This window comes from Hemiscyllium ocellatum, chromosome 35, assembly GCF_020745735.1.
Source record: "Hemiscyllium ocellatum isolate sHemOce1 chromosome 35, sHemOce1.pat.X.cur, whole genome shotgun sequence".
Classification (NCBI taxonomy): Eukaryota; Metazoa; Chordata; class Chondrichthyes; order Orectolobiformes; family Hemiscylliidae; genus Hemiscyllium; species Hemiscyllium ocellatum.
The window spans coordinates 39891770-39910109 of NC_083435.1; the positions used below are offsets into that span (position 1 = coordinate 39891770).

Consider the following 18340-nt stretch of genomic DNA (forward strand, 5'->3'; position numbering starts at 1 on the left):
CCAAAGCCTCCTGTCACCCTATCTCTATAATCACCTCAAAAAAAAGGGAAGCTTTGAATTTATATAGAGGCTTCATGACACTATGCCTCAAAGCAGTGTTATAATGTAGGAAATGTGACAGCCAGTGTGTGCCAATGGTTCTTGCACAAGCAGCGATATGATGTATTTTTATTGGAGTTGATTGAGGGATTGTTAACAGCCATGCAGAGACTTATAACTTTTCAAGAGGTTCCTATTCCCAGTCACTATTTTAAATGTATTGCATGACGATTTCAGACTTTTAGTTAGTAAATCAAGGAAAAGCAACATTAACTAAACAATGACAGAAATTGCTGGAGTAACTTTGTAAGTCCTGGCAGGATCTCTGAAGAGAGAAACTGAGCCAATGTTTCAAGTTCAGTGACTTTCCTTCAGAATCCCTAAACAGGAACTCATGCATTAAGTTTTAAGATACTAAAGCGATACTTCAGGTGTTGCTAACTGTAGAATCACAGTCTTCACAGAGTGCATCTGGTCACCCATAGCTTTAAAAAAAACACCCTTTTTTGTTTCTTTAAATCGTATTTGTCAAAATCCATTTGTCTGAGTTTCCAGAGACATCTGAACTAAATGTTAACACTAAGGCTCCCTCCAGTGATTCCTTCCCTGGCTACACCAAGATGAATATTCTGTAGTCTTTAAATTGTCACAGGGTCTATCTCTTCAACCAGAGATGTATATTCAACTACAGGGTGTATTCTCTCCCACATTCTGCTTGGCAGCTCACAGAGAGGAAACCCCCATTTCTAGGATATTCTGTTTATTACCTGTTACTCTTGGTGTTTAACCTGGATTATGTCTATATATGTAACCCTCTGTAATACATTCACTAGGTTCAAACCTGGACTCTAAAGTATCCCCAGTGTTGCTCCTAACCTGCCTCTTCACTGGGCTGTGTCAGGCTGTGAGATTATGGTGGAATACAATCTTGCTGCTGCTGATGGCTCACTACACCTCATGAACACCCAGTTTTGGAATCTGTCCTTAGCCCTTATGATAATGAACATGAGGAACTGCTCATCATTTGGGAGGGGTGTGGTAGTTTTCATTGAACTCGTTTGACCTGAATCCATGGGACTCCATGTTGCTGACACAAATCAAATTTCTTTTTCCTGTTTACAGAAGGATTGCACTGTACTACACCAGACACTGCAGATAGATCCTGACCATCACCCAAGGAACTGTGGGAGGACATCCAGTCCCTTCAAAGCATTGCTCAACACAGAGAAGGTTGGCCAGTAAAACCATCATCTGGAAATTCGTAGGGTCTTGGAAGCTCTGATATGTTATCAGATCTGAAACTGGTCAGTGGTGTGGAACCTTCCAACGTAACCAACCTTTCTGAAAGTTTAGGTGATCGGTCAGGATGAGGCTGGGAAGAAGTGTGAGTGGGCTCCAAATGTGGTGAGAACTTTAATCATTCATTGAGCCTTATGAGCCTCATTCCTATTGGTGAGAGGCTGCTCAAGTGTGAGGTGTGTGAGGCGGGCTCCAGAAGTTTAGCAGATAAGGTGTATTTTGTTAGACAAACTATTAACACAAACAGCTACATGGAAGAGAAACCATTCAAGTGTGAGGTTTGTGATAAATCTTTCATGACCTCCACAAGGCTCCTGACACATCAGATGATTCACACTGGGGACAAACCCTTCAGGTGTGAGGTTTGTGAGAAGGCTTTCACTCACTCCTCCCATCTTCTGAGGCACCAGAGAATTCATACAGGGCAGAAACCATTCACATGTGATGTGTGTGAAAAATCATTCTCAATCTTATCAAATCTTCGTGTACACCAACGCACTCATACCGGGGAGAAGCCATTCTCATGTGAGGTGTGTGACAAGTCATTCTCAGACTCATCGAGTCTCCGCAGACACCAACGGGTTCACACAGGGGAGAGACCATTCGCTTGTGAGGTGTGTGACAAATCTTTCTCATCATCATCGCACCTCCATGGACACCAACGCACTCACACTGGGGAGAAGCCATTCACATGCGAGATCTGTGACAAATCATTCTCAGATTCATCGAGTCTCCGGAGACACCAACGTATCCACACAGGAGAGAAACCGTTCTTGTGTGACGTGTGTGAGACATCATTCTTGTATTCATCGAATCTCCGTGTGCATCAGCGTATTCACACAGGTGAGAAACCATTCCTGTGCAAGTTATGTGATAAATCATTCTCAACATCGTCACTTCTCCGCATACACCATCGTGTTCATACTGGGGAGAAACCATTCAAGTGTGAGGTGTGTGACAAATTATTCTCAAGGTCTTCCAACCTTCTGGTTCATCAGAGGCTCCACACAGGAGAAAAACCTTTCAAGTGTGAGGTGTGTGAGAAATCATTCTCAAGGTCATCGCATCTCTTGCTCCATTGGAGAATTCACACACAGGAATAGCCTTTTAAATGGGAGATGTTTTAAAAAACCTTCATAATACCTTTGATCCTCCTGAAACCTCACAGGTTCACAATGGGGAAACTCTTCAGGTGCGATTTTTGTGAAAAGACTCACTCACTATGCTAATCTTCTAAAGTCTTCACACAATTGATGGTCCTCCTGGAAGTTCAGCAAACACAAGTAGACCTAGGCAAGTTCTTATCAACTGCCATCAGAGTTGGTTCTCAATACAGTCTCACTGCGCAGGACGTTTAGTGGGACTGGGACACAGAACAAGAAGCAGCTTTCACTCCCATCAAACAACTAATGATGACATCACCAGTGCTGAGGGATTATAATGTCAATAATGGAGTCACACGGCAGTGTGATATCAATGAAACAGGACTTGGAGTGACCCGCATGCAGTGAATGTTTGTATCCAGACAAATTGAATAACACTGTGTACAGATTGAGAAAGATGGATGGAATATCGTCTTTAGTATTTCAACCAGTACCTGTTTAGAGAGAAACTAGGTGTCAATTTTGACCACAAGCCAATGACATCTTGCGAAAAACATTTCTATTTATTCCAAATTATTTGCAAAGGACATCACTTAATTTGCTGAGTTGTCACGTGGAAGTGAAGTACAAGCAATGGAAACAGATGGATGTCACTGACTTGCTGTCAAGAGCTGCACTCTGAAGGAAGTTTGTGCTGATACAGTATCTGAAATATTCCAGATTCAACAAGAAGCAACAGCATGACGTGCTCTGGAAATCATCAACCCAGCAGAGACATTGAATGTCACAGACAGACATCTTGCTGAGATCAAACAAATTTCACACCAAGATACAACCTTTCAAATGTAAAAGGACATTATGATGAAGGAATGGACTGAATTCATCAAGGGCACTCTGTTAATATGAGAGAGTATTGGACAAGCAAGTAATCACTCAAGGTGGTATCTTATGCAAAAGAAGCAGGTTCATTATTCCAAAAGAGATGCTGAAGCACATCCCACACAAACTATTAAGGAATCGAGTCCAGTCTGAGGAAGGTAAGAGCAGTGTTTTACTGGCCAAACATGAGTAACGAAATGAAGGATCACATCAGCCAGTGCAGTGCTTGTAATGAACATTAAACTAAACAAGATAAAGAGCTGCTCATGATTTGTGACATCCCAAACAGTCCACAGATGACGCTTGGAGTAGACCTATTCATTCTTTAAGTTGCTAATGGAAAGGTAGATGGAAAGGTAAGCTGTTTAGAGGACATAGAAAGGCTACTAAGATGGACAGATTAAGTAAGTGGGCAATACGATTGTCGATGACGTATATTGTGGGGAAGTGTGAGCTGTTCACTTTGATCATTAGAGTAGAGAAAGAGAATAATTTTCAAAAAGTAAGAAAGATCAAAGTGTGGATGTTCAAAGAAAAGTGTGTGCAGAAAGTTAGCAAGCGGATATAGTAAGCAATTCAGACAATGAACAGCGAGGGATTGAAGAACAGCCAAAGAAAAGTGCTACTGCCATTGTACAGGGCTTTGCTGAGATTATATCTGGAGGACTCTGTGCATTGTTGATCTCCACACTTAAGAAAGGAAATATTGTACTGGAGGCACTATAGTGAAGGTTTAACTTAGTCTCTTGGGATGAGAGGGATGTACTGTGATGAGTGGCTCAGTAAATTATAATAATATTTAGTGAGGTTTAGAATTAGAGACAATTTCATTGAAACATACAAGGTTGTAAAAAGGCTTGAATCATGGACACTGAGAGTTTGCTTCCATTGATCAGGAAATCTAGAATCATAGGAACACAGTCTCAGGATAAGGGACCAGCTCCAATCATGTTTTAAACATGAAGAAGCTATTTCTTAGGTTTATATTTGGATTAGTGCTGGATCCACTGCTTTTTGTTATTTATATAAACGATTTGGATAAATACAGGTATGGTTAGTAAGTTTGCACATGACACCAAAATTGGTGGTGTAGTTATCTCAGAATACAATTCGACCTTGATCTGATGGACCAATGGGCAGAAGAGTGGCAGATGGAGTTTAATTTAGATAAAAGTAAGGTGTTGCATTTTAAGTAAGGCAAATCAGGATAGGACTTATACAGTTAATGGTAGGGTCCTGGGGAATGTTGCCAAACAAAGAGAGCTAGGGGTGCAGAAGCATAGCTCCTTGAGGCACATGGGATAGTAACAAAGGCATTTGACAGGCTTGCCATAATTGGTCAGTCAGTGCATTTAGTTTAGGAGTTGGGATGTCATGTTGCAGCTGTACAGGACACTATGAGGTCACTTTTAGGATACTGCATTAACTTCTGGTCTCCCTCATATAGGAAGGATGTTGTGAAACTTGAAAGGGTTCAGAAAAGATTTACAAGGATGTTGCCACGGTTAGAGAGTTTGAGCTATAGGGAGAGGCTGAACAGGATGGGGCTATTTTGTCTGGAGTATTGGAGGCTAGGGGGTGACCTTACAGAGATTTATAAAATTATGAGGGACATGGAAAGGGTGAATAGCCAAAGTCTTTTTCCAGAGTAGGGCAGGCCAAAACTAGAGGGTATAGGCTTAAAGTGAGCGGGAAAAGATTTAAAAGGGACCAAGGGGCAACATTTTCATGCAAAGGGTGGTGCATGTATGGAACAAACTGCCAGAGGAGGCGGTGGAAGCTGGTACAATTTCAACATTTAAAAGGCATCTGGAAGGGTACTTGGGAAAGGTTTAGACGGATATGGGCCAATTGCTGGCAAAAGGGACGAGATTAACTTAGGATATCTGATTGGCATTGGATGAGTTGGACCAAAGGGTTTGTTTCTGTGCTGTACATCTCTATGACTCCATAACTATATCTAACTTCTTCTTGAAAACAAGCAAGTTTTTGCCTCAAGCCCGTTCTGTGGAAGAGAATTCTATACGCTCACCATTTTGTACATGAAGACATTTTTCCTTATTTTGGGCCTAAATAGCTGACCCCATATCCTTAAACTGTGACCCCTGGTTCTGGATTCCCTGGTCATTGGGATCATCCTTCTTGCATTTACTGTTTGAATTTTAAAGGTTTTTACAAGATCTCCCCATATTCTTGCAACTTCCAGTGAATGTAATTCTAACTCATCCAGTCTTTCTTCATATGTTAGTCCTGCTTCCCATGAATCAGTCTGGTAAATGGTTTTTGCATTCCCTCTCCAGCTAGAGCATCCTTCCTTAAATAAGGAGACCAGAACAGCACACAATACTCTAGATATGGTCTTGCCAAGGCCCTGTACAATTGCAACAAGACATTCCTGTTTCTGTACATTAATCCTCTCAGTATAAAGGCCAATACAACATTTGCCGCCTTCACAGTCTGCTACACCTGCATGCTTACTTTCAGTAACTGTGTGTAGGAGAAAACCTGGGCCTCACTGCACTTCCTCCTTTCTAATCTGTTGCCATTCAGGTGGTAATCTGCCTTCCCATTTTTTTCTGTCAGTGTAGAAAACCTCATTTTTATCGATATTATACTTAGCTGCCATGCATTTGCCCACTTAGTCAACTCGTCCAATTTTTTGTTTATTATACAGAAACATGGCTAAGGGAGGGTCAGGAGTGGCAGCGTAATGTGCCTGGGTGCAGGTGCTTTAGGTGGGACAGAGGCAATGGAAAGAGGAGAGGGGGAGTTGCATTTTTGATTCAGGTGGGTACCACAGCAATAGTCAGAGATGAAATAACTGAAGGATCACCCAGTGATGTTTTGTGGGTGGAGCTATGAAATAAGAAGGGAATGGTAACGTTATTAGGGTTATATTATAGGCCCCCAAATAGTTAACGGGAATTAGAGGAATGAATATGCAGGGAGATTGGGGAGGCTTGCAGGAGCAACAGGGTTGTAATTATAACGGATTTTAATTTTCCTAATATAGATTGGGACTGCCAGAGTGTTAAAGTCTTAGATGGAGTGGAATTTGTTAAGAGCGCTCAGGAAAATTTCCTCAAGCAGTATAAACAGGATCATACAGCCATAGAGTAATACAGCATGGAAATAAACTCTTCAGCCCAAACTGGTCCATGCTGATCATGATGCCCACTCAGCTAGTTCCAACTGCTCGTATTTAGTCCATATCTCTCTAAACCCTTCCCATCCATGTACTTATCCAAATGTTTTTGAAATGTTGCTATTTTACCTGCCTTAACCACTTTCTCTGGCAGCCCATTCCATATAAACACCACACTCTGCATGAAAAAGTTATCCCTCAGGTCCGTCTTAAATCTTCCCCCTCTCATCTTAAACCTATGCCCTCCAGTTTTCAATTCCCCATCCCTGGGAAAAAGATGATCTGTATTTATCCTATCAATTCCTCTCATGATTTTATACACCTCAATATGGTCACCCCTTATTCTCCTGTGTTCCAAGGGCTAAATTCCTATCCTGGCCAACATCTCCCTATAACTCAGGCCTACTAGTCCTGGCAACATCCTCGTAAATCTTCTTTGCACTCTTTCCAGTTTGACTATGTCTTTTCTATAACAGGGTAACCAAACCTGTACACAATACTCCAAGAGCGGCCTCACCAATGACTTACAAAATTGTAACATAATGTCCCAACTCCCATACTCAATGCCTTGATTGATGAAGGTCAGCAGGCTAAATGTCTTCTTCATCAACTGTGACACCTCTTTCAATGAACTGTGTACTTGTACTCCTAGGTCCCTCTGTTCTACAACACTCCTCAGTACCTTACCATTTACTGTATAAGTCCCACCTTGGTTTGACTTTCCAAAGTGCAACACCTCACACTTAGGGTCATCGAATCAGAGATATACAGTACGGAACTCTGGATTGAATTGCATATGCCAATCCTCAGCCCAGTTTGCCATTTGATCAAGATCCCTCTGTAATTTTTGATATCCTTCCTCACTAGCAATAATGCCTCCCAATTTGGTCCTACTTGGGATGGGGCAAAACTCAACCTACTCTTGGGAAATAGGGCAGGACAGCTGACTGAAGTGACAGTGGGAGAGCACTTTGGGACCAGTGACCACAGTTGTATTAATTTTAAAATAATAATGGAGCGGGTCCATAGGTTCAGGTTCTAAACTGGGGCAAGGCAAATTTTGATGGAATTAGGCAGGAGGAACTTGCAGGGGTTGATTAGAGTATTTGTTTGCTGGAAAAGGGACCTACGGCAAGTGGGAGGCCTTTAAAAGTGAGATAGCTAGAATTCAAGGTCCATATGTTCCTCTGAGGGTGAAGGGCAAGATTGGCAGGAATAGAGAACCCTGGTTGACCAGAGATATTGAGGTTTTGAGCAGAAAGAAGAAGGAGGCATGGCCAAGTACAGGCAGCTGAGATCAAGGGAATTTCTGAAGGTATATAGGGAATACAGGAGTTTACTGAAGAAGGAAATCAGGAGGACAAAAAGGGGGCATGAGATAGCCTTGGCTGAGAAGATTAGGGTGAATCCAAAGAGATTCTTTAAGTATATTAAAAGGAAAATAATTACTAGAAAGAGAATTGCAACCCTCAAGGACCAAAGTGGACATGTGTTTGTGGAACTGCAGGAAATGAGCGAGGTCCTAAATGAATATTTCTCTTCAGTTTTAATATGGAGAAAAACATAAGACTTGGAAACTTGGGGAGGTTAGTGGTGATATCTTGGGACAATCCATATCACAGTAGGGAGGTGTTGGATGTATTAGAATATATGAAGCTGGATAAATCTCCTGATCCTGACCAGATATATCCAAAAACCTTGCAAGAGGCTAGAGAAGAAATTGTGGGGACCCTGGCTGATATTTCTGCATCATTGTTATCCACGGGTGAGATCTGGAAGATAGGAGGATAGCCAGTGTTGTGCCCTTTTTCAAGAAGGACTGCAAAGAAAAACCTGGGAACAAATTACCGGTAAGCTTAAAATCTGTAGTGAGTAAGTTATTTGAGAAGCTTCTGAGGAATAAGATATACATGCATTTGGAAAGACATTCAATTAGAAGTAGTAACATGGCTTTGTAGTTATCATGCCTCACAAACTTGTTAGGAGTTCTTTGATGAAGTGACCAGGAAGGTTGATGGGGGCAGGATGGTTGATGTAGTCTTTATGGACTTCAGTAAGGCCTTTGATAAGGTTCCATATCGAAGGCTAGACTGCATGGAATCCAAGGGGAGCTGGCAAATTGGATACACAATTGGCTTGATGGTAGGAGGCAGAGGGTAACAGTGGAAAGATGCGTGTCAGACTGGAGGCCTGTGACTAGTGGTGTGCCTCAGGGGTTAGTGCTGGACCAATTACTGTTTGTTGTCTATATCAGTGTTCTGGATAAGAATGTCCAAGGCATGATTAGTAACTTTGCTGGTGACACTAAAATAGGCAGTAATGTGGACAGTGAGGAAAGTTATCAGAAATTGCAGTAGGACCTTGATCAGCTGGGCAAGTGGGCTAAGAAATGGCAAATGGAGTTTAATATAGTTAAGTGTGAGGTCTTGCATTTTGGAAAGTCAAATCAAGATAGGAGTTTCATGGTGAATGGTAGGGTCTTAAAAGAGTGTAGTGGAAGAGGGACCTTGGAGTTCAGGTGCCTGGTTCTCTGAAAGTGGAGTCAAATGTAGAAAGGGCAGTGAAGAAGGCTTTTAGCATACTAGCCTTCATCAGTCAGAGCTCTGAGTATAGAAGTTGAGAAGCTACGTTGCAGTTGTAGAGGATGTTGGTGAGGCCGCACTTGGAGTATTGTATTCAGTTTTGGTCACCTTGTTTTTGGAAGGATGTTATTAAACTGGAAAGAGTGCAGAAGAAATTTACAACTATGTTGCCAGGACTCAGTAGTCTGAGTTATAGGGAGAGATTGGAACGAGCTAGGACTTCTTTCTCGAGACCGTAAGAGACTGAGGAGGAATCTTATGGAGGTGGATGAGATCATGAGAGGCATGGATATGGTGAATAAACTCAGTCTTTTTTCCCAGGGTTTGGACTCAAAACTTAGAGAGCATCAGTTTAAGGTAAGAGGGGAAAGAATAAAAGGGAACCTGAGGGGCAACTTTTTTTACACAGAAGCTGGTATGCATATGCAATGAGCTGCCAGCAGAAGTGGTTGAGGTGGGTAACATTAACAGCATTTAAAAGACATTTGGACAAAAACATGGATAGAAAAGATTTAGAAGGATATGGGCCAAGTGCAGAGAAATGGGGTCAGCGTAGATGGACATTTTGGATAGCATGGACCAGTTTGGGCTGAATGGCCTACCTCCGTGCTGTAGGACTGTATGATTCTATTCACTCATGGGACTTGGGTATTGCTAGCTGGCTAGCATTTGTTGCCCTAGCTTCCTTTGAGAAGGTGGTAGTGTCACAAAGTTGGTGTGTTAAAATTGTAAAATGGGGGAAAGCATTACACTGTCCCTTTAAAAATGTTTTTTTTTCAATGCTTACAGATTTTAAAATGAATGTCTGTCAGCGGCTACAGGTGCTTGAACTGAAATGTTGTATCAAAACGTCATTCAGTTAGCAGGCCCAAGCAGCATTCTTACCCAGACAACAGATCAGCCAATTAATTTCAAAAGGCATTTGGAAACTCAGCACCAATTAAATTTAGATCTGATGGTGTTGACAAAGTTGGACCCATCAGGTTGTAAAGAAATTAATATGTCCATATGGTATAAAAACAGGGGCAATTGGACAGAGAGGGGAGAGCTAATTGCCATCTGAAGAGATAAGAAATCTCCACATTCTCAAAAAAACATGGCACATTTAGCAAATATTCCTGACACCAGAATTCAACAAAGAGCGATTTTCAGAACAGAAGAATTACAGAGAAAACATCCCCGACAGCAGAATCTGTGGCGAGGAATAGGAGCATTCCTGGAATACAAACTGTGTGAATTTTGAGAGACTGAGTTTTAATTTATTATTCTTATTACCTGGATTTATATAAGTGGGGCCTGTGTTAATGAAACAGCATACCATTAGAATTTCGTTCAGTTAGGAAATAGGTAGTAGTTAGCGAGTAATTGTTCAGTTTGTTAGGAATTCTGTTAATTTGTTCACTGTTGGAGTTAGATAAATAAACTGATAATCGTTAATTGTAGAGTGAGTAAAAGGATTTCATTTCATTTGACCACTCCTTTATAACAGATTGTGGGATGAGATTTAGGCTATACCCCTGTCACACTTCTTCATCAGATTATGAGGTGAGGTGTTCCTCTTTGGATGTTTCGGTTTTAATTATAAGAGGGGTGTCAATCTCCCCTTCATAACAGTTGGAAGTTGGTTTCTTGAACTTCTACAGTCCATCAGGGAGAGATTTCCAGGATTTTGTTCTAGTGACAGTGAAGGAATGGCGATAGATTTCCAAATAAGGATGTTGAGTGGCTAGGGAGGGAACTAGTGGTTCCCAGGTATCTTCTGCCCTTGTCCTTCCAGATGGAAGTGATCATTGATTTGCAAGGTACTATCTAAGGATCTTTGCTGACTTTCTGCAGTGCATCTTGTAGATAGTAAACACTGCTGCTACTGAGCATCGGTGGTGGAGGAAGTGAATGCTTGTGGATGTGCTGCCAGTCAAGAGGACAGCTTTATCGTGGATGGTTCATGGGCTTCTTGAGTATTGTTGGAGCTATTCTCAAATAAACAAGTGGGGAGTATTCCATCACACTCTTGACGTGTCCCTTATACATGGTGGACTGGCTTCGGGGAGTCAGGAGGTGAGTTATTTGCAGCAGTATTCCTAACCCCTGACCTGCTTCCTGACTGATGCATTCTCTAAACTGACACCCGTACCCATGGTAACCCGGTGACTGACACAACCCCTCCCTAATACAACCTTTACAGCCCCCCAACCAACAACCCCTGACCAGCATGTCCCATAATCCACAGCCTTTCACCCATGACATGACATCCCTCACCCCCAACCTAAAGTACACGCAAACACCTAAGCCCTCTCTGACATCCCAGTGCCTTACCAACCCAGTACTTTACCATCACGCTGAAGCAGTAACCTGATCTCTCAACCACTGAGCACCCTAACACCTCGCCCATCCAGTGCCCTACTCCCGCACCTGTCGCCTCACCCATCTGCCACCCTCCCCCAACCCACCCTACCCCTCACCCACCAGCGACACAGTCCTTAGCAGCTTCTCAGCAGCTGCTGAGTCAAAAGTGGCTGCAGCATGTTTAAACAACTGTATACAGCATATTTCCTACTATAAAAGAGGGTGTGGGAACCCCTCTGATCCACGTGTTGTTGGTTCTTTGTATTCATGGATTTATCCTTCCTGATTCAGAAAGCTCTTCGTAAATTGGGTTTTCATCGCTGGTTGGAAAACCTGGGCCAATATTAGCAGTAGATTTAGCACCGATTGTAGTTTGTAGAGGTGAGTTCCAATCTTCTTCCATCCTTTGTCTGTCAAAGTGTTTTCTCATTTCAGTCCTGAAAGGTTTGACTTTAATTTTTAGATGATGCCATCATCATTGACTCTCTAATTAGTAAAAACAAGATTATCTCCATTCATCTGATCTTTTCACCTTAATATCTCAAAACATAGATCAGATTCCCCCGTAACATTCTAAACTTTGGGAAATATAATCCTAGTTTGTTTAATCTCTCCTCATAATGTAACCATTCCAGTCCAGGGATCATTCTGGTAAATTTACACTGCACCCCCTCCAAGGTCAATATCTCCTGCCTGTGGTGAGGTTCCCATGACTGTTCTGGTATTCCAGGCGTAATCAAACCAGGGCTTTGTATCACCGAAGCATGATTTCTAACCCCTTGTATTTGATTGTTTCAGATCTCCAGCATCTACAGTTCTTTGTTTATTCTGTCCCTTTGTATTATTTTTCTGTTTATAAAGGACAGCATTCCATTGGACTTCTTGACTAATTTCTGTCTCTGTTTTTTGATGTTGGCCTAATCTCTATACCTATATGTCAATGTGCCTTTTGTAATTTGATGTTTCTATATATGTTGCTTACATGCCACTAATTTTGTGTCATCCATAAACTTGGAGAGACAGGCCCATATGTTTAGACATGAAGATCGTCTTTTCAGCAGTTTGGACTAAAGCTCTGCATCAAGACCCTGTGGAAATTCTAATGCATGAACCTATGCAGAAGATGTCCAGTCTGATTTTTAAACTGCCAGTTAATATTTTATTTCTTAGTTGATAGCCATGTAAATCTTAACAGCAGTGCAGACTTTCACTGAAATCCTGGATGATACCAGGCTAATTCAAAAGATTTCCTTTGTCTTTTTCATCAATAATTTAACACTAGCAAGAAAAAGCAGCAGCTGAATTGGAGAACTTGTAAAACTGCTTTTTGATGTTTAATAAGTATTCCAATTGTGTAACTCTGGAAAATGTGTGAAAAAGATGGAGATATCATTTAGTGTACAGACGTTTTCACATAATTCCGGTGTTTATTGCTTTTAAAAAGGGCATCCTGATGCAGTAGGAAGTATTCACCTTTTGAATCTCATGAGTGAAGTATTTCTCAAAACTAAAAGTGATACATGTAACAAGGAGCTCTTTAATTTGCTAATTACATTAGGAGCAATGAATTATGTCATTTTGATTTAAGAATATTTTTAAAACATGCAATGTGTTATAAACCACATACACGAATTGCCTGTAAGCTGATGTGAGCTATTACTTCAACAGGTTTTCCGGAATCCATTGTGGAATCAAACCCTGAACAGAAGATATGTTTACCTCCTGGCACCTCAGAAATCGTGCTTTGTGTGTTGTAACCATGAGCCTTCTGCTGAGGGCACAGAACAAGCAAGGAAATGATTGGACATCTCTTTGAAATTTGGATGGTGAGCTGAAGACAGCCTCAAAATGCCGCACTGCCTTATCAGAGCTGATGAAAGTCACGACAGCACTGAATTTCTTTGCCTCTGGGTCACCTCAGCCTGATATTGGTGACTTGTGTTACATTCCCGACAACAGTATGAGGGCCTGTGTTCACCAGGTCACTGAGGCCATTTTCCATAGAACTTCTGATTTCATTCACTTTGATATGTCCTTTATGAGGATGAAACAAAGGGCCCTTATGTTCTCTAAGATCACTGGCTTCCCAGATGTGATTGGGTCTGTCAATGGAACACACATTCCACTGAAGGCACCAAAAGAGAAACCTGTTTTGTTCATAAGCAGGAAGAGCTTCCATTCACTGAACATGATGATTGAATGTGGTACCCATATGAAGATCCTAAATGTAAATGTGGATAACTGGAGAAGTGCACATGATTCCTTTGTCCTAGTGACCTCAAGGTTGTACCTTACCATGAGTGTGTCACTGGGAATTACAAGCTAGTTACTGGGGCATGAGGGATATCTGTTGAGGACGAGGCTGATGAAACTGTACCTGAGGACGAGCAACAAAGGGTATGAATGACACAATCGTACACATGTAGCAACACGTCAGGTGGTGGACAGAATAATCTGGTTCCTCAAGTCACATTTCCATTACCTGGAGAGGTCAGAAAGCACTTTATGATTCTCACTGGTGAGTGTTGTGTGTGTTGCACAACTTTGCCATCCACCCAGAGAATGCTTTTGAGCCAGAAATTGAAGAGTTGGAGGAGCGCAATGTGGATCCAGATGCAGATGGGCTGCTCAGAGAACGTGAGAAGTCTCCAGCAAGAGCTGCCATCATAGCAACTCAAGATTGCCTGGTTGCATCTGCTTTCAGACACTGTGAATTGAACAGTCTCTGTCTGTCCTTCCTTTCCTCTCAAAATAAAACAAGAATGGTACTTACAAGTCCAGCCTTACCATTGGAAAGACCTTTGAAATAGTTACTGCTGAAGAGGGTAAAACTCAGCTGTTCAAACAAAAGATTATTTAAACAAATTATGTTTTCAAATATTTAACATCTTGAACCACTTTTCATGAGCCTCTTCTGAATAAAATATTTAAGAAACTTTTGAAAGATGACTGTGTTATGATGTCAGCTGATGGTAAAACCAACAAATCGGACTCCAAAATGAAGCCTGGCATGTTAGATCAGAAGTTTCATTTTTCTTATGGTTAGCATGGTTCTTCTCTGAACACATAGGAGGGGGTCAGTCAGTTCAGTTGGTTGGATGATAGGTTTGTGATGCCAACAGCTTGGTCAATCGTACTGGCTGAGGTTACCATGAAATCCCACCTTCATAACCTCACCCCTTGCCTGAGGCATAGTAACCCTCAGGTTAAACCACCAAATCCTCTCTCTGATGAGAGAGTAGCTCTATCATCCTCTGGGACTATGGCAACTTTACTTCTAATGAAAAAAAAATGTTTATCATACAAAGGAAGAAAAGCAACAAATCAGCTTTCTGACAATCTATAAAGATCTTAGCATAAGCAGTACAATGTTTTAACCTGTTTTAACCTGTTTCCCAACACTATCCTTTACAGATACTCAATTCCTGATAAATATCACTTCTTTCTCATTGTCTGATTCTATTGTCTGATTCTTGAACTGCTGGAATAGTATACAATTTCTTTATAAATCTGCTGGCATTTTGGTTTCAATTCTGATGGCTTAAACCTCTCTTTTCATTCTGATAACTTAACAATTTCTCTCCACTCTCACAACCCGAGAATTCCACAGAACCTAAACAACTGTTGGGGTGACTGGTTCCTCCAGAGAGGGATCTTTTTGCTGCCAATTTGGAGTCATAAATATCTACAACACAAAAAAGGATCCTTTGGCCCATTGAGTCTGTGCCAGACCAAAACAGTCACCTAACTGTTTTAATTCCATTATCCAGTACTTAGCCCATAGCCTTGTTTCTCTTACAGTAAGTGAATTCCAGACTGCTACCATCCTCTGAGTGAAACCATTTTTCTCTCACGCCCCCTCAAACCCACCTGCCCTTTACCTTAAATCTATTGATCTCTCCACCAAGGGATGTATGCCGTCTTAATTTTATACATCTCAAGCATGTCCCTTCTCAACCTCCTCTGCACTCTGTAACACAAACCCAGGCTGTCCAATCTCCCTTCATAACTGAAACTCTCCAACCCAGACAATGTTCTTGCAGGTTTCCTCTGCATCCTCTCCAATGCTATCACAACCCTCCTATAATATGGACTCCCAAAACTGCACTAGCTATGGCCGAACCAATGTTTTGTATAGTTACAGCATAATCTCCCTGCTCTTAAACTATCTGTCTCAACTCATAAAGGCAGGTATATCATATGCCTTTTTAACCACGTTATCCACTTATCCTGATACCTTAAGGGGCTGATGACCATGCATACCAGGGTCCCTCTGATCCTCGGTGCTTCCCAAGGTCAATCATGTATTCCCTTGCCTTGTTTGTCCTGCCCAAGTGTACCACTTCACATTTTTTTCTGGATTGAATTACATTGTTACTAATCAGCCCATCTGTATCCTTTTGTAGTCTAAGGCTGTTCTCACTATTTACCAGGGTACAAAATGAGGTCTGCAGATGCTGGAGATCACAGTTGAAAATGTGTTGCTGGTTAAAGCACAGCAGGTCAGGCAGCATCCAAGGAATAGGAAATTCGACGTTTCGGGCATAAGCCCTTCATCAGGATTCCTGATGAAGGGCTTATGCCCGAAACGTCGAATTTCCTATTCCTTGGATGCTGCCTGACCTGCTGCGCTTTAACCAGCAACACATTTTCAACTCACTATTTACCATCCCATCAATTTTTGTATCACCTGAAAACTCTGATCAATATTACTGAAGTTACTTAATGATCTACATTCAAGTTTAAATCATTGATATAAATCACAAATAACAAGGGCCCCAATATTGACCACTGTGGGACACCATTCTATACAGACATCCAGTCAAAAGAACACCTCTCTGCTTCCTTCCACTCAGTCTAATGGATCTAATTTGCCAAATTTCCTTGCGTTTGTAGTCTCTCTATCGATCTCCCATGCAGGAACCTTTAAAAAGCCTTGCTGAAATTCAAATAGCTGACATCAAAAGCATTGCCATTGTCTAGATACCTGGTCAGCTCTTCAAAACTTTAATCAAGTTGGTCTGACATGACCTCTCCTTAACATAACCATACTCTTGATTAATTCTTGCCTCACCAAATGCAGATTAATTCTATCCTCCAGAATTGCTTCCAAAAGCTTCCCCACCACCGAGGTTACACTGACTGGCCTGTAGTGTCCTGTTGCTTCTTGATGGTTTGTTCCTTCAACTAAAGCACCAAGTGAAAAACCACCTTCAGTTCAGAGGCTGTGTTGTTAGGCAACCTTCTGCACAGAGTCCCTTAAATCATTCTGTCCAGCAATTACAAGGAATGAAACTAATTTCTTATCTCTGCTAAATAGACTGTATTGCATTCTTTCCACAAAGTCAGTTGAATTTTTCAGAACAGCAAGTGAATCATAACATGCTTCTGACATGATCCTTGTCCACAGTGAACAGGATTAGAGACGTCAGGTGGGGAGTCATAGGACTGTACAGCACAAAAACAGGTCGTTCAGCTCAATTCATTCATGCCAACCAGGTTACCTAGACTGAACTAGTCACATCTGTTTGCATTTCGCCCATATTCCTCTAAATATTTCCTATCTGTGTACCTGTCCAAATGTGTTTTAAATGTTGTAACTGTACCCACCACTACCAATTCCTCTGTCAGCTCATTCCATAAACACACCATCCTCTGTGAAGGAAAAGTTGCTCTTCAGGTCCCTTTTAATTTTTTCCACTTTCCCCTTAAATCATTCCCCTCTAGTTTTGGACTCCCCTACCTTGGGGAAAAGACCTTTGCTATTCACCTTATCTGTGCCCCTCATGATATTTTAAACCTCAATAAGTTCACCCCTCTGCCTCCAGGGAACAATGTCCCAGCCTATCCATTCACTCTCTATAACTGAAGCCCTCCAGTCTCTGTAACATCCTTGTAAATCTTCGCTGCACCCTTTCCAGTTTAATAACATCATTTGTATAGCAAGGCAACCAGAATTGTTCACAATTCTCCAAATATGGCCTTGTATAGCCAAAACATGACATCTCAACTCTTGTACTCAATGCTTTACCCAAAAAATACAAGCATGCCAAATGCCTTCTTCAGCACTCTGTCTACCTGCACTCACTTTCAAGGACTGTGTGCCTGCATCCCTGGTTGTTTCTGTTCAACAACATTCCCTAGGGCCCTACCACTAATTGTGTAAATCTTGCCCTCATTTGTCTGACCAAAATGCAACACTTCATATTTCTCTGCATTAAACTCGATCTGCCATTCCTCAGAGATCAAACTCCCATTTTACTTTTAGATAACTGCCTTCACTGTCCATTATACCACCAAGTTTGGTGTCATCCACAGACTTACTAACCATATCTCCAACACTCTTATCGACACTTTTTATAAATGATGAACAACAGTGGACCCAGCACCAATCCTTGTGGCACACCACTGGTCACAAAAGATGCAAACAGAAAAGTCAAGCTCCCCACCATCAGCACTCCCGCACCACCCCCACCACTGAAACTGCCCCCATCACTTCTGTGACAGGAGCAATGCCAGGTTAAGTATAGAGTAAAGCTCACTCTACTCTCTTAAAACAAAAGTAAAAGTTTCCCCAACTCTCAACTGAAATAAAGTTCCTGTGACTCACTGGAAAACACACAAATAAACAAACGGCTTTCCTTGATTCTGGGGTAGGTACAATAAGGGGCTGAAATGTGGAATAAACATTCCTTGACTCAATCGTACGCAAAGGCGACTGAAAATCAAGATCCCTCAGCTCATTCCTCAACGAATGCTCCTGGGACAGGAACAATAATCGAAAGATCAGAGGGAAAGGTCCCTGTACCCATTGCAAATGAAAATAAAGTTCCCCTTACACAAACTCAATCAAGCATGTCTAGGACAGGGACAGTACAAAGATAAATTAAAAGCCCCGTTGGCTCTTTCAAGGAGTCCAAAGCTGATACAAAGGGAGAATAAAGCAG

General features: G+C 41.6%; 1 protein-coding gene across 3 annotated transcripts; it reads left to right on the forward strand.

The window, feature by feature from the left end:
* The first annotated feature begins 1166 nt into the window (after positions 1-1166).
* LOC132832863 (zinc finger protein 271-like) lies at positions 1167-14247 on the forward strand. 3 transcript variants are annotated; one of them, XM_060851054.1, is made up of 2 exons: positions 1167-3478; positions 13062-14247. In XM_060851054.1, the coding sequence occupies exon 1, from the start codon at positions 1473-1475 to the stop codon at positions 2439-2441; it is 969 nt and encodes a 322-aa protein (XP_060707037.1). In that variant the 5' UTR covers positions 1167-1472; the 3' UTR covers positions 2442-3478; positions 13062-14247. The 3 variants fall into 3 exon arrangements, with proteins under 3 accessions (XP_060707037.1, XP_060707039.1, XP_060707038.1); XM_060851056.1 differs by lacking the exon at positions 13062-14247 and adding an exon at positions 10896-11134; XM_060851055.1 differs by lacking the exon at positions 13062-14247 and adding an exon at positions 10884-10909.
* The last annotated feature ends 4093 nt before the right edge of the window (positions 14248-18340 follow it).